General features: G+C 39.2%; 1 protein-coding gene across 1 annotated transcript in view; it reads right to left on the reverse strand.

Moving 5' to 3' along the window:
• EHMT1 (euchromatic histone lysine methyltransferase 1) overlaps positions 1 to 18,220 on the reverse strand; it is a 245,904-nt gene extending 227,684 nt beyond the window's left edge. The window contains exon 1 of the mRNA XM_053695709.1: positions 18,133 to 18,220. Coding sequence (XP_053551684.1) covers positions 18,133 to 18,153 — 21 coding nt within the window. The 5' untranslated portion in view covers positions 18,154 to 18,220. The remainder of the gene's footprint in view (positions 1 to 18,132) is intronic.
• Between the last annotated feature and the right edge of the window lie 596 nt (positions 18,221 to 18,816).

Here is an 18,816-nt window from a genome sequence, read left to right on the forward strand (position 1 = left end):
GGCTTCTGTTGACCAGATATGTAAGGCAGCGACTTGGTCTTCACTGCACACTTTTGCCAAATTTTACAAATTTGATACTTTTGCTTCTTCAGAGGCTATTTTTGGGAGAAAGGTTTTGCAAGCCGTGGTGCCTTCCATTTAGGTGACCTGATTTGCTCCCTCCCTTCATCCGTGTCCTAAAGCTTTGGTATTGGTTCCCACAAGTAAGGATGACGCCGTGGACCGGACACACCTATGTTGGATTAAACAGAATTTATGCTTACCTGATAAATTACTTTCTCCAACGGTGTGTCCGGTCCACGGCCCGCCCTGGTTTTTTTAATCAGGTCTGATGAATTATTTTCTCTAACTACAGTCACCACGGTATCATATGGTTTCTCCTATGCATATTTCCTCCTGTACGTCGGTCGAATGACTGGGGTAGGCGGAGCCTAGGAGGGATCATGTGACCAGCTTTGCTGGGCTCTTTGCCATTTCCTGTTGGGGAAGAGAATATCCCACAAGTAAGGATGACACCGTGGACCGGACACACCGTTGGAGAAAGTAATTTATCAGGTAAGCATAAATTCTGTTATTACTGCAACTATTAATCAATAGCCAAACTCCACACCATTTGCCTTATTTGGAGAAGCCAATGTGGGCTTTAGCCCTCAGACAACAAGGCTACTCACTGTTATAAAGTTAGTTTGCAGTTGTAATCTGATAAAGCCAATTAGGGACATATATGTAGCAGAGTTAGCCTTGAGAAGTCAGTGGAGTGCATTTTAAATAATGACAATTAGAAATTGTTCAAATTTCAAGGCTAATGTTACATGAAAAAGGGTCAACATAAATAAAAATATATTGTAAAGTTATTTTGCTATGTATAAATAAACAGTTCATGTCAAACAATTTCAAGGTGTTTACTGTCTTTTTAACCACTGACAATCCAAGATGAAATGAATGTATCATATTTCCATGTTACATCTATGTGTTTTTCTTCAACAACAATATCTTAATTCCATTTCATATGATAGGAGTATTTAAGAGATCTCTGCACAGAGCAGTGAAAGTTGTTTTTTTTTTTTAACTAGGACCCACACTAACCAAAACTGAACATAATAATAAAACATCTTTTTAGGCCTCAGTTTTAATTAGCGTAACAAAAGGGTTTTTAAATAGACTTGGGGCGCTTATATCAAAGTATTTTTAGCAATTTCTGACTGTGAATGGGTTAAAATATTTCCCAAGCACATTAGGTGTTGAAAGTAATAAAGATGACCACCCAAGTGAAGCCAGTCCCAGCAAACACATCTTATCTCTCTTTGCAGCTTTGCTGTCTGGACAGACACCTGCTGGGTGTGGAGCTTTCAGCCCTGACATCCTTGTAAGTGGCACGTGCCCTAAGTAAGCAAACATCTAATCATTAGCTCTCTATAGGTGCAAAACTCCGACCCCCCACCCAGCGGACAAAGGTTTATATCATGTGAATAAATATTTATTGCATTTATGTATAATTGATTGTAGCAGAACAGTAACTATGAGGGGCTGAGATGCACAACGTAGGGATGGTCTGCACATGCTTAGAGACTCTGTAAGGTAAAGCAAAAAATAATAATCTTCTGTAGACAAATAAGTTCAAATTCATTTTGAAACATTTTAAGCGCAGCCATATAATTCTGATTCCTTTCTGTGCCAAATTTGAAAGCCATGAGCACACCAAGCATAGAATACTGGAGTCGTATATAATGTGATATAAAGAGAACAACAAAATCCTCAAATCTCAAGAACTTGAAGTCAACTACATCACTCAAGACTTGACAAATCCCAGGCAAACACTCTGTCACTCCATTTTTTTTTTTTTTAAATAAATGTATCAACCCGTTTTTATAAAGCCTGGTTGGTTTCCTGAAGTAAGAACACTGTGTCCAACCTAAGGCAGACTGGTGCCACGAGTCCATCCAACCCGACGCATTTTATCTGACCCGCCATTTCTCCATGCTAGATAATGTATAAATCTAAAACAGGAACACATTTTCAGATCGTTGATAAATTATCAATATTCCCCTTTAGACAGCAAATGTATGGCAGATATAGAATGAAGATAATTCTGTATATCTTTTTGGGTGCTATGCTAATTTGACTAATTTTGGTACACGTTCAAGCAAGAACATTCTCATATATCTGGCTTAATCCCTATTTATCTAAAGGTTGTTTACATAAAGCACTGGTGTTTTTAAAATTCTCTGCCTGACACCAAGTAAAATAAGATTCCAACATGATGCATCAAGTGAAAACGTTGCACACTCCTAAACTATACATAAAAAGGAACATAAAACCCTCTAAAGTTGAACAAAAGCATTTTTGCATTATACTTTTATTAGCAAATATTCATCCAGTAAAGGTTACGTTTCAGCAGCATACGCAAATAAGCTGCGAGTGCCCACTGCACCAGCTCAGAGTCAACAGATTCGCATCCCAGAAGCAGAACTTTTCTACACTTTCTGCAATGAGATTTTTTTAGTGAAAAGTTTTCTGCAGGTCTTTTTGAAATAAAATGTAATTTTAAAATTATGCATTTACACTAAAAGGGCCAGCTCAATTGCAGTGTGTTGATTAACTGGAGAATAAAGCAATTTTGAAAGTTTTATTTAATATAATACAGCAGCTGAAAATTGTAAATTGGCGGCAGAGAAAAAAAATAAAAAGTTTTTAAAATGTCCCAAATAAGTTTGTTTCCTTTTTCTCTTGGTCTAACATCACAGCTTTGCAGACTGAGAAAGGCTAGGGGGCTGGGTTGGGGGAAAAAAACTGAGAGCCAGTCAACAATAAATAAAAACTTACAGGGTGCAGCCAGAGCACAGCTCTGTTTGAAGAGAGCGGCAAAGTGAAAGCACTAACAGTTTGCGCATTTGTCACATTCTTTATGCCGACATGCTGCATATTCTGTGATGACATCTCAGATCACGGCATGTTCAGCCTTAGGGAACAATATCAGTGATAACTTCATTTGCTTCTAACAAAAAAGTAAATGCAGACTCTAAATGCCTTGGAGACAGTAATATTTTTTTTTAATCAAAGCTTTTTTGCTTATAGAAATAGATCACAAAAATGCTTCTATTTAAAACTGAAAAGCCTTAGGAGCCGGCCATTTTTTAGTTCAGCACCTGGGTAGCGCTACATTTAGCCACCATTCAACAAGCGCCAAGTTTCATCATTTGTATCTATGTACATGGGATAAGGTGCATCACAGTAAAGCCGAATAATAGAAGCACCTAGACCGCTGTTTGTTCGAAACAAACTCTTTGAAAAATTTTCTGGGCCATATCGGCTAATAATTTTATAGCTGAATTTTACACCTGTTTTAGTATTTTAAAGGGACACTGAACACAATTTTTTTTCTTTTGTGATTCATATAGAGCAGCAATTTTAAGCAACTTTCTAATTTACTCCTATTATCAATTTTTCTTCATTCTCTTGCTGTCTTTATTTGAAAAAGAAGGCATCTAAGCTAAGGAGACAGACAATTTGTGGTTAAGCACCATGGACAGCACTTGTTTATTGGTGCTGTCCAAACAGCAAGGACAACCCAGGTTGTTCACCAAAAATGGGCCGTCATCTAAACTTACATTCTTGCTTTTCAAATAAAAATACCAAGAGAATGAATAAAATTTGATAATAGGAGTAAATTAGAAAGTTGCTTAAAATTGCTGCTCTATCTGAATCACAACAGAAACAATTTGGGTTCAGTGTCCCTTTAAGCTACCTATTTGCCATAGCGAGGTCGTTTTTTATATGTGAGATTTCTATGAGGAGACTTTATAGGAAGCCCCCCCCAACTATTTTGTTTTTATTGTTAGAAGTACATACTACCGGTGGTTTAGAGTCCCGATGTTTTTTAGCTTTTTTATATATATGTTTTTTTTTATCAATTTATGTGAATATTTAATTGCATTGTATTTAACATTTTACTTTACCATCTCCATTTTTTATTATTATCTTTGTTTTAGTATATTAGCCTGACCCGTATAGGACGCATCCTATATTGCGTTGAATTTCAATTTAACAAGCGCTACCCAAGTTATGAACCAAAAATAGGCCAGCTCCTAAGCTTACATTCCTGCTTTTCAAAAAAAGATACAAAGAGAATGAAGACAAACAAATAAATTCTTAAGTTGCTTAAAACTGTATGCTCTGATTAATGAAAGAAAATATTTGGGTTTCATATCCCTTTAAATATTCTCTGAAATTTACCATTTAGAAACGCCTAGAATCTAGATTAAAGGGACAGTCCACTCAAAATGTAATTTCTATGATTCAGATAAGAGCCCCTGATTTAAAACAAGTTTCCAATTCATTTCAAATTTGCTTTGTTCTCTTGATATCCTTTGTTGAAGATTAAGCCTAGATAGGCTGATAGGAGCAGGCATTTGTCTATGGCAGTAGTGTTTGTAACTATGTATAACATTGCAATAAACAACGTTGCAATCACTGATACAGTATGGATAGAGACCCGTGCACGCTCCTGAGATCAGCTATAGTATTACTCTTTAATGAAGATACCAAAAGAACTAAGCACAATAGATAACATAAGTAAATTGGAAAGCTGTTTCAAATTTCATGTTCTATTCAATACACTGAAGTTTAATTTTGAATTTACGGTCTCTTTAAAAGGGACATGAAAATCAAAATTGTCATTTAATACAATTCTAAACAGCTTACCCATTTACTCATATTATCAACTTTCCTTCATTATTTTGGTATCCTTTTTTAAAGAGCAGCAATGCACTACTGAGAACTAGTTGAATACATATGGTGAGCCAATGACAAGAGACATATGTACAGCCACCAATCAGCAGTTAGCTCCCAGTAGTGCATTGCTACAACTGAGCCTACCTAGGTATCATTTTCAACAAAACAAATTAGATAACAGTAAATTTGAAGTTGTTATTAAATTACATTTTCTGAATGGTGAAAGTTTGGCTTCTGAATTTTTGTTAAAGGGACATTAAACACTAAATAAATGCTAGATAGAATGATGCATTTAAAGAAAAGATTAGCCTGAGAATAACACGTAGATGTGTTTGCTAAGGTGTCAGTTGTTTAAATATTGACAAAATAAGTGAAAAGTTTTAGCGTCTATAAAACAGTGGGAGCTGCCATGTTGCTTCTCTGCTGTGGCCAATGAGGGACAGTTATAAATAAATCACTAGAGTGTACAGCCAATGGCTGTGCAGAATATAACCATGTTCTGCACTTCCATTTCTAACAGGAACTGAAAAGCTCACAAATTCAGAATGAAATTACAGGAAAAGGGGACAAAATAAATAACGAAAGAATATTGCAGAGGTTTTTATATATACGCTTTATCATGTTATATTACCATATCAAAATGTTTAATATACAAACATCTATATAAACATATTATTGTCTTATTCCTTTAGTTATGCCAGGCTCCTAAATATTTTCACTGGCTCTAATATTGTAAACATATTTGTTAAGCCCTAATTCTATCCCCTAAAATAAATGGTAAGAGAGGATGAAAGTCAAATTCAAAAGGAAAACAGACTGTATACAAAAGGGTCACTTAACCCTTTCGTGACAGGGTTAAAGTGTCTACATCGGAACACCTGTTCCGATGCAGACAAATTGAAACTACGCGATCGTGCATACAATCGCGAGATTTCAATTATTGGATCGCATCTGGGGGGCGTCCCTACAACCCTAGGAACGCCCTCCAGACCGCAATCAAGTCCTTGAAGCGCAGAAGGCTTCAGGACAGCCGCTTGTTATGACGTTCTATTCCGTCATAACGGCTTTAAAGCCCAGTGTAAATATGACGGAATAGAACGGCATAACGGCGTTAAAAGAGAACTTGCAAAAAAGTAATTTGTATACATTGCTACTAGTTGTCAACTTTTTTAACTTGCATCTGCAGAATCTGGAAAGAGTATTTACTTTTAGTCAGTTCCGTGTGTAACATAAAAAGTAACGGGCAGCAAGGTAGATCATGGCTTATAAAGTAGCTCTCTAATCATTGACCAAAAGATAAGATTTTTGTGATTTCTTCACAGGAGTATGTTCACAAGGTGTTGTGCATGAGTAAGGTCCAAAATGACAAAGCACAGTACAATATTTGTGACATACTATATAGATAAGTAGACCATTTTAAAAGGATATGGAAGTCAAAATTAAACTTCTAGGATTCAGTACAAGAAATAAAATGACCAATTTAGTTGTTTCTCTTTGAATGATTTCTTAAAACGTAGCTGCGTTTTACAAGAGCATAATGAGGTAGGATCAGGAGCGTGCACATGTTGATGCAGTACAGGTATATATTCCCAAATCCAAACTTTTTAATTAATATTTTTATTTAATAATAAAATTATCAGAAATTACTATTTCCCTGTCTGTAAGTCATAGTCTTCTCTGCCTGTATCTTTGGGGGGGGTTGTTCTAAAATGTTGTTTAACTAATTAAAACAACATACAGTATATTACCTTTTTGATTACAGTACTGTACTATCTTTCTGAGGGTACTAAATATACAAAAGTATTAAAAATTACATAAAACTACCTATAGGTTACAAGTATAAGCTGTATTATGACGTGTAAATATTGCCCAAATGGATAAGATATTGTTGTTTACACTTGGTTCCATCTCCTCTCCAAAACTGTCCCATTTTAAATATAAATATTCCAAAATCCAGACCTTTCCCGTCCCAAGCAGTTTAAATAATGGTTTTTCTACCTGTATAAGATTGTTAAAAGCTCAGAGGGAATGTAGTGCACAAGAACGTGCACTCCTAGCAAATTGCTAAAATCTGCACATCCTTGACCCAAAACATAATTACAGGACTCTTTATGAGCAATTCCGTCTAAGCACACAAAAAAGAATGATCTTGAGACTCTTAGATGGTAAGCGCTGTACCTTTAAAAGTGATGAGACTTTGTTTAATGCGGGGCTAGACAAATCCAGGCCCAAGGGAGCCACTGGCACCTTGTAATTAGGCCCTGGTTTACAGTTCCCAAGACTCCTATGTCTTAATATACTAATATTATATATTCACACAGATGTGCATGTATTTCTTGTTTGGTATTATGATGTTTTATATTATTATATATATTATAGGGATGGCCAAAAGATTTTGGTTTCTACATTTGTGGGCTGGCTCCTAGATTTTGTATTTTTTTCCTCAAGCCCTGCTTTAACCCAATAATGTATGGTGTAAACTTGCCACATTTTCAATGTAAAGTCATTGCAGTTTAATTACTAAGATGACCAAACGATGATAAACTAGAGAAAAGCTGAACAAATTAAGAAAGGTCACAAAGAGAACGAAAACCCACAGATATTTAATATGGACATTTGTGGTAACAGATATCAAAAGAAAATGCATAATCTGGATATTTATTGAATATTCGATAAATGTTAAAGACAATTTAATAATGCATTGGGTACTGTGCAACATTTTAGGCAATTTTTATATTTACATGTTATATGTTACTTTCAAATGAAACTTTTTAGATTGTGGGTTGTTAAACTGAGTTGTCCCCCAAAATCAGACTTATTCTGCAGCATCACTCTGTAGCAAGAGGAAAACATGAATCATATGGAAATGTAATTTAACTACATGTTATAGTAATATAGATGAAGCTTGGTATAAGAAGTGACAGGCATATGGGATATTAAAAATGCATGAGGTACACACAGTCAGGATATGGTACATGAAACGGTCAGAAGGAGAAATAGAGTATGCTTTGAGAACCGGTACGGGGCAAGGCACGGAAGAAGTAGGGTGCAGGCAGAGTGCACAAAGGAAGCAGCAGAAAGAAGGTACAGGCAGAGTGATAAGGGGTGATGTAGAGAACGGGCAAGCATGAACCAAGTGTGACGGGGAATAGGCAGAAGCTGACAGCTGGCACATGTAAGTAGAGGCCAAAACAGACGAGCGAGTTGTACACCGATATAGGAGGTACACACCACAAGTTACAGAGGGCACTGGAAAGGCACACAGAGCACCAAAAACTTATATACAGAGAGCACAATATTAAAATAAGAACACATATAGAATTACAGACCACCCTATATAAAGGCACACAGAGGGAACCACATAAAGAAAGACAGCTATATACAAAGGGCAGCTTATAGTGAGGCACATACAGAGAGCTATATACAGAGAGTAGCATATAGTGAGAGGCATACATACAGCTATATACAGAGGGTAGCATATATAAAAGGGCATTATGTAGTGAGGTACACATAGATAGCTATAAACAGAGGGCAGCATATTGTGAGGAACATATAGAGAGCTATATACAGATGGTAGCATATAGCGAGGCACCTGTATAGAGCTATTTACATATGGCAGCATACAGTGAGGCACATAGACAGCTATATACAGAGGACAGCATGTTGTGAGGCACCTATAGAGAGCTATATACAGAGAGCAGCATGTTTTGAGGCGCATATACTGCGGCACATATAAAGGGCATTATATAATGAGGTACAAATATAGAGGTATAAACAGATGACAGCGAATTGTGAGGAACATATATAGAGCTATTTGCAGAGGGTAGCTTATAGTGAGTCACCTGTAGATAACTATATACAGAGGGAAACAGTGAGGCACACATATAGAGCTATATACAGAGGGCAGCATATAGTGAGGCACACATATAGAGCTATATACAGAGGGCAGCATATAGTGAGGCACACATATAGAGCTATATACAGAGGGCAGCATATAGTGAGGCACACATATAGAGCTATATACAGAGGGCAGCATATAGTGAGGCACACATATAGAGCTATATACAGAGGACAGCATATAGTGAGGCACACATATAGAGCTATATACAGAGGGCAGCATATAGTGAGGCACACATATAGAGCTATATACAGAGGGCAGCATATAGAGCTATATACAGAGGGCAGCATATAGTGAGGCACACATATAGAGCTATATACAGAGGGCAGCATATAGTGAGGCACACATATAGAGCTATATACAGAGGGCAGCATATAGTGAGGCACATATATAGAGCTATATACAGAGGGCAGCATATAGTGAGGCACACATATAGAGCTATATACAGAGGGCAGCATATAGTGAGGCACACATATAGAGCTATATACAGAGGGCAGCATATAGTGAGGCACACATATAGAGCTATATACAGAGGGCAGCATATAGTGAGGCACATATATAGAGAGATATACAGAGGGCAGCTTATAGTGAGGCACATATATAGAGAGATATACAGAGGGCAGCTTATAGTGAGGCACATATATAGAGAGATATACAGAGGGCAGCTTATAGTGAGGCACATATATAGAGCTATATATAGAGGGCAGTTTATAGTGAGGCACATATATAGTGCTATATACAGAGGGAAGCTTATAGTGAGGCACACATATTGGGCTATATACAGAGGGCAGCATATAATGAGGCACATATAGTATTATACAGAGGGCAACATATAGTGAGGCAGATATAGAGAGGGCAGCTTATAGTGAGGCACATATATAGAGTTATATACAGAGGGCAACATATAGTGAGGCAGATATAGAGAGGGCAGCTTATAGTGAGGCACATATATAGAGTTATATACAGAGGGCAGCATATAGTGAGGCACATATATAGAGAGATATACAATAGTGAGGCAAACATATAAAGCTATATACAGAGGGCAGCATATAGTGAGGCACACATATAGAGCTATATACAGAGGGCAGCTTATAATGAGGCACACATATAGGGCTATATACAGAGGGCAGCATATAGTGAGGCAAATAAATAGAGCATTATACAGAGTGCAGCATATAGTGAGGCACATATAGAGAGCTATATATAGAGGGCAGCTTATAGTGAGGCACATATAGAGCTATATATAGAGGGCAGCTTATAGTGAGGCACACATATAGAGCTATATACAGAGGGCAGCATATAGTGAGGCACATATATAGAGAGATATACAGAGGGCAGCTTATAGTGAGGCACATATATAGAGAGATATACAGAGGGCAGCTTATAGTGAGGCACATATATAGAGAGATATACAGAGGGCAGCTTATAGTGAGGCACATATATAGAGAGATATACAGAGGGCAGCTTATAGTGAGGCACATATATAGAGCTATATATAGAGGGCAGTTTATAGTGAGGCACATATATAGTGCTATATACAGAGGGAAGCTTATAGTGAGGCACACATATTGGGCTATATACAGAGGGCAGCATATAATGAGGCACATATAGTATTATACAGAGGGCAACATATAGTGAGGCAGATATAGAGAGGGCAGCTTATAGTGAGGCACATATATAGAGTTATATACAGAGGGCAACATATAGTGAGGCAGATATAGAGAGGGCAGCTTATAGTGAGGCACATATATAGAGTTATATACAGAGGGCAGCATATAGTGAGGCACATATATAGAGAGATATACAGAGGGCAGCTTATAGTGAGGCACATATATAGAGAGATATACAGAGGGCAGCTTATAGTGAGGCACATATATAGAGCTATATATAGAGGGCAGTTTATAGTGAGGCACATATATAGTGCTATATACAGAGGGAAGCTTATAGTGAGGCACACATATTGGGCTATATACAGAGGGCAGCATATAATGAGGCACATATAGTATTATACAGAGGGCAACATATAGTGAGGCAGATATAGAGAGGGCAGCTTATAGTGAGGCACATATATAGAGTTATATACAGAGGGCAGCATATTGTGAGGCACATATATAGAGTTATATACAGAGGGCAGCATATAGTGAGGCACATATATAGAGTTATATACAGAGGGCAGCATATAGTGAGGCACATATATAGAGTTATATACAGAGGGCAGCATATAGTGAGGCACATATATAGAGTTATATACAGAGGGCAGCATATAGTGAGGCACACATATAGGGCTTTATACAGAGGGCAGCTTATAGTGAGGCACACATATAGGGCTATATACAGAGGGCAGCATATGAGGCAGAGTATTATATACAGGGCAACATATAGTGAGGCACATCTATAGAGTTATATACAAAGGGCAGCATATATAGTGAGGCACATATAGAGAGCTATATACAGAGGAAAGCTTATAGTGAGGCACACATATAGCGCTATATACAGAGGGCAGCATATAGTGAGGCACATAGAGTATTATACAGAGGGCAACATATAGTGAGGCACATAGAGAGCTATATACAGAGGGCAGCTTATAATGAGGCACATATATAGCTATATACAGAGGGCAGCATATAGTGAGGCACATATATAGAGCTATATACAGAGAGCAGCATATAGTGAGGCACATAGAGAGCTATATACAGAGGGCAGCTTATAATGAGGCACATATATAGAGCTATATACAGAGGGCAGCATATAGTGAGGCACAGAGTATTATACAGAGGGCAACATATAGTGAGGCACATATAGATAGCTATATACAGAGGGCAGCATATAGTGAGGCACATATAGAGAGCTATATACAGAGGGCAGCACATAGTGAGGCACATAGAGTATTATAAAGAGGGCAACATATAGTGAGGCACATATAGAGAGCTATATACAGAGGGCAGCTTATAGTGAGGCACATATATAGAGTTATATACAGAAGGCAGCATATAGTGAGGCACATATATAGAGCTATATACAGAAGGCAGCATATAGTGAGGCACATATATAGAGTTATATACAGAAGGCAGCATATAGTGTGGCACATATATAGAGTTATATACAGAAGGCAGCATATAGTGAGGCACATATATAGAGTTATATACAGAAGGCAGCATATAGTGAGGCACATAGAGTATTATACAGAGGGCAACATATAGTGAGGCACATATAGAGAGCTATATACAGAGGGCAGCTTATAGTGAGGCACATATATAGTTATATACAGAAGGCAGCATATAGTGAGGCACACATATAGTTATATACAGAAGGCAGCATATAGTGAGGCACATATATAGTTATATACAGAAGGCAGCATATAGTGAGGCACATATAGAGACCTATATACAGAGGGCAGCTTATAGTGAGGCACACATATAAAGCTATATACAGAGGGCAGCTTATAGTGAGGCACATATATAGAGTTAAATACAGAAGGCAGCATATAGTGAGGCACATAGAGAGACCTATATACAGAGGGCAGCATATAGTGAGGCACATAGAGAGACCTATATACAGAGGGCAGCTTATAGTGAGGCACACATATAGGGCTATATACAGAGGGCAGCATATCATGAGGCACACATAGAGAGCAGTATATAGTGAGGCGCATATAGCATTCAGTGACTGAGGCACAAATAGACAGCTATAAACTAAGGGCACGGTGGGCACAAAATAGTGAGGACCAAAAAGACAGCTGTATACAGAGGGCACCACACAGTGAGGTAACAAATAGACAGTTATCTATATACAGAGGGCACCACACAGTGAGGTAACACATAGACAGTTATCTATATACAGAGGGCACCACACAGTGAGGTAACACATAGACAGTTATCTATATACAGAGGGCACCACACAGTGAGGTAACAAATAGACAGTTATCTATATACAGAGGGCACCACACAGTGAGGTAACACATAGACAGTTATCTATATACAGAGGGCACCACACAGTGAGGTAACACATAGACAGTTATCTATATACAGAGGGCACCACACAGTGAGGTAACACATAGACAGTTATCTATATACAGAGGGCACCACACAGTGAGGGAACACATAGACAGTTATCTATATACAGAGGGCACCACACAGTGAGGTAACACATAGACAGTTATCTATATACAGAGGGCACCACACAGTGAGGTAACAAATAGACAGTTATCTATATACAGAGGGCACCACACAGTGAGGTAACAAATAGACAGTTATCTATATACAGAGGGCACCACACAGTGAGGTAACACATAGACAGTTATCTATATACAGAGGGCACCACACAGTGAGGTAACAAATAGACAGTTATCTATATACAGAGGGCACCACACAGTGAGGTAACAAATAGACAGTTATCTATATACAGAGGGCACCACACAGTGAGGTAACAAATAGACAGTTATCTATATACAGAGGGCACCACACAGTGAGGTAACAAATAGACAGTTATCTATATACAGAGGGCACCACACAGTGTGGTAACACATAGACAGTTATCTATATACAGAGGGCACCACACAGTGAGGTAACACATAGACAGTTATCTATATACAGAGGGCATCACACAGTGAGGTAACACATAGACAGTTATCTATATACAGAGGGCACCACACAGTGAGGTAACACATAGACAGTTATCTATATACAGAGGGCACCACACAGTGAGGTAACAAATAGACAGTTATCTATATACAGAGGGCACCACACAGTGAGGGAACACATAGACAGTTATCTATATACAGAGGGCATCACACAGTGAGGTAACAAATAGACAGTTATCTATATACAGAGGGCACCACACAGTGAGGTAACAAATAGACAGTTATCTATATACAGAGGGCACCACACAGTGAGGTAACACATAGACAGTTATCTATATACAGAGGGCACCACACAGTGAGGTAACAAATAGACAGTTATCTATATACAGAGGGCACCACACAGTGAGGTAACAAATAGACAGTTATCTATATACAGAGGGCACCACACAGTGAGGGAACACATAGACAGTTATCTATATACAGAGGGCATCACACAGTGAGGTAACACATAGACAGTTATCTATATACAGAGGGCATCACACAGTGAGGTAACAAATAGACAGTTATCTATATACAGAGGGCACCACACAGTGAGGGAACACATAGACAGTTATCTATATACAGAGGGCACCACACAGTGAGGGAACAAATAGACAGTTATCTATATACAGAGGGCACCACACAGTGAGGTAACAAATAGACAGTTATCTATATACAGAGGGCACCACACAGTGAGGTAACAAATAGACAGTTATCTATATACAGAGGGCACCACACAGTGAGGGAACACATAGACAGTTATCTATATACAGAGGGGCATCACACAGTGAGGTAACACATAGACAGTTATCTATATACAGAGGGCACCACACAGTGAGGTAACACATAGACAGTTATCTATATACAGAGGGCACCACACAGTGAGGTAACACATAGACAGTTATCTATATACAGAGGGCACCACACAGTGAGGTAACACATAGACAGTTATCTATATACAGAGGGCAACACACAGTGAGGTAACACATAGACAGGTATCTATATACAGAGGGCACCACACAGTGAGGTAACACATAGACAGTTATCTATATACAGAGGGCACCACACAGTGAGGTAACACATAGACAGTTATCTATATACAGAGGGCACCACACAGTGAGGTAACACATAGACAGTTATCTATATACAGAGGGCACCACACAGTGAGGTAACACATAGACAGTTATCTATATACAGAGGGCACCACACAGTGAGGTAACAAATAGACAGTTATCTATATACAGAGGGCACCACACAGTGAGGTAACAAATAGACAGTTATCTATATACAGAGGGCACCACACAGTGAGGGAACACATAGACAGTTATCTATATACAGAGGGCATCACACAGTGAGGTAACACATAGACAGTTATCTATATACAGAGGGCACCACACAGTGAGGTAACACATAGACAGTTATCTATATACAGAGGGCACCACACAGTGAGGTAACACATAGACAGTTATCTATATACAGAGGGCACCACACAGTGAGGGAACACATAGACAGTTATCTATATACAGAGGGCACCACACAGTGAGGTAACACATAGACAGTTATCTATATACAGAGGGCACCACACAGTGAGGGAACACATAGACAGTTATCTATATACAGAGGGCACCACACAGTGAGGTAACAAATAGACAGTTATCTATATACAGAGGGCACCACACAGTGAGGTAACACATAGACAGTTATCTATATACAGAGGGCATCACACAGTGAGGTAACACATAGACAGTTATCTATATACAGAGGGCACCACACAGTGAGGTAACACATAGACAGTTATCTATATACAGAGGGCACCACACAGTGAGGTAACACATAGACAGTTATCTATATACAGAGGGCACCACACAGTGAGGGAACACATAGACAGTTATCTATATACAGAGGGCACCACACAGTGAGGTAACACATAGACAGTTATCTATATACAGAGGGCACCACACAGTGAGGTAACAAATAGACAGTTATCTATATACAGAGGGCACCACACAGTGAGGTAACAAATAGACAGTTATCTATATACAGAGGGCACCACACAGTGAGGTAACACATAGACAGTTATCTATATACAGAGGGCACCACACAGTGAGGTAACAAATAGACAGTTATCTATATACAGAGGGCACCACACAGTGAGGTAACAAATAGACAGTTATCTATATACAGAGGGCACCACACAGTGAGGTAACAAATAGACAGTTATCTATATACAGAGGGCACCACACAGTGAGGTAACAAATAGACAGTTATCTATATACAGAGGGCACCACACAGTGTGGTAACACATAGACAGTTATCTATATACAGAGGGCACCACACAGTGAGGTAACACATAGACAGTTATCTATATACAGAGGGCACCACACAGTGAGGGAACACATAGACAGTTATCTATATACAGAGGGCATCACACAGTGAGGTAACAAATAGACAGTTATCTATATACAGAGGGCACCACACAGTGAGGTAACAAATAGACAGTTATCTATATACAGAGGGCACCACACAGTGAGGTAACACATAGACAGTTATCTATATACAGAGGGCACCACACAGTGAGGTAACAAATAGACAGTTATCTATATACAGAGGGCACCACACAGTGAGGTAACAAATAGACAGTTATCTATATACAGAGGGCACCACACAGTGAGGGAACACATAGACAGTTATCTATATACAGAGGGCATCACACAGTGAGGTAACACATAGACAGTTATCTATATACAGAGGGCATCACACAGTGAGGTAACAAATAGACAGTTATCTATATACAGAGGGCACCACACAGTGAGGGAACACATAGACAGTTATCTATATACAGAGGGCACCACACAGTGAGGGAACAAATAGACAGTTATCTATATACAGAGGGCACCACACAGTGAGGTAACAAATAGACAGTTATCTATATACAGAGGGCACCACACAGTGAGGTAACAAATAGACAGTTATCTATATACAGAGGGCACCACACAGTGAGGGAACACATAGACAGTTATCTATATACAGAGGGCATCACACAGTGAGGTAACACATAGACAGTTATCTATATACAGAGGGCACCACACAGTGAGGTAACACATAGACAGTTATCTATATACAGAGGGCACCACACAGTGAGGTAACACATAGACAGTTATCTATATACAGAGGGCACCACACAGTGAGGTAACACATAGACAGTTATCTATATACAGAGGGCACCACACAGTGAGGGAACACATAGACAGTTATCTATATACAGAGGGCACCACACAGTGAGGTAACACATAGACAGTTATCTATATACAGAGGGCACCACACAGTGAGGTAACACATAGACAGTTATCTATATACAGAGGGCACCACACAGTGAGGTAACACATAGACAGTTATCTATATACAGAGGGCACCACACAGTGAGGTAACAAATAGACAGTTATCTATATACAGAGGGCACCACACAGTGAGGTAACAAATAGACAGTTATCTATATACAGAGGGCACCACACAGTGAGGGAACACATAGACAGTTATCTATATACAGAGGGCATCACACAGTGAGGTAACACATAGACAGTTATCTATATACAGAGGGCACCACACAGTGAGGTAACAAATAGACAGTTATCTATATACAGAGGGCACCACACAGTGAGGTAACACATAGACAGTTATCTATATACAGAGGGCACCACACAGTGAGGGAACACATAGACAGTTATCTATATACAGAGGGCACCACACAGTGAGGTAACACATAGACAGTTATCTATATACAGAGGGCACCACACAGTGAGGGAACACATAGACAGTTATCTATATACAGAGGGCACCACACAGTGAGGTAACACATAGACAGTTATCTATATACAGAGGGCACCACACAGTGAGGTAACAAATAGACAGTTATCTATATACAGAGGGCACCACACAGTGAGGTAACAAATAGACAGTTATCTATATACAGAGGGCACCACACAGTGAGGGAACACATAGACAGTTATCTATATACAGAGGGCATCACACAGTGAGGTAACACATAGACAGTTATCTATATACAGAGGGCACCACACAGTGAGGTAACAAATAGACAGTTATCTATATACAGAGGGCACCACACAGTGAGGTAACACATAGACAGTTATCTATATACAGAGGGCACCACACAGTGAGGGAACACATAGACAGTTATCTATATACAGAGGGCACCACACAGTGAGGTAACACATAGACAGTTATCTATATACAGAGGGCACCACACAGTGAGGGAACACATAGACAGTTATCTATATACAGAGGGCACCACACAGTGAGGTAACACATAGACAGTTATCTATATACAGAGGGCACCACACAGTGAGGTAACAAATAGACAGTTATCTATATACAGAGGGCACCACACAGTGAGGTAACACATAGACAGTTATCTATATACAGAGGGCATCACACAGTGAGGTAACACATAGACAGTTATCTATATACAGAGGGCACCACACAGTGAGGGAACACATAGACAGTTATCTATATACAGAGGGCACCACACAGTGAGGTAACACATAGACAGTTATCTATATACAGAGGGCAGACTAACGTGAGGGGAACATAGAGAGCAATATACAGGAGATAGCATATAGCGAAACACACTGTGAGCTGTTTACAGTGAGTACTATATACACAGTGCCCGCCGGTGAGCCGCCACACGTTGCTCCGCCCCGGATATAGCATTGCACAGAGCCACTTGCAGCCCAGGACCCAGCATCCCTTCATAACCCCACACAGGCCGGCGCGGGAGCTGTAAAAGTCATGCACAAGCTCCAGAACGGCCCTACGCTCCCCCATACAAGACCAGCTCCTGCACCGGCCGCCCGCCATCCTCGCTCACCTCAGCATCCAGTGTGGCCATGGCTGCAACCCCGCGACTAGCCCCGCCCTCCGTCTGTGACGTTATAACCACGCCCACGCAGTCCGTCTCTCACTCATAACCCATATTCATCCTCTTGGGGAGTCGAGGGAATCTAAGGATCCGGCGCATGCGCACCAACATGCTACGCGCTTGTTCTCCGTACAACAACATGGCAGCGCTCTATTGGCGATTTTTCCTAGACCTCTTTGTCATGGTTGTACCTATGTAACCAAAATTTCCGTACAGCACTCAAAATTGCCCCCCCCCCCCCGACTAATTACGCTAATTTACCACTGGCTTTATGATATCACTTCAGAATGTCAAATAAAATATACTAGAAAAATATTTATTGTGCAAATTGTATCATAATAAGGCCTACTGTGTAATGGGCAGATGTTATGTATATATTATGGCCACATTTTATATCATTTACATCGTCTTTATCCACTGATTTGTTGCAAAACTTATGTATATAGACGAAAATTATTTTGCTTGTAAAGAATGTTACTTGTACCACAGTGCAACTAAACAAGTTCATAATTAAGTAGTTAAGTATTAATTGTCATATTTCTTCCATAAGCCTATATGAAATCTGCAACACATTTACTTTTCTCATATGTTATGTGGCTCTCACCTTAATATTTAGATTAACATATATAAAGT

Source organism: Bombina bombina, chromosome 12 (assembly GCF_027579735.1).
Source record: "Bombina bombina isolate aBomBom1 chromosome 12, aBomBom1.pri, whole genome shotgun sequence".
NCBI classification, from domain to species: Eukaryota; Metazoa; Chordata; class Amphibia; order Anura; family Bombinatoridae; genus Bombina; species Bombina bombina.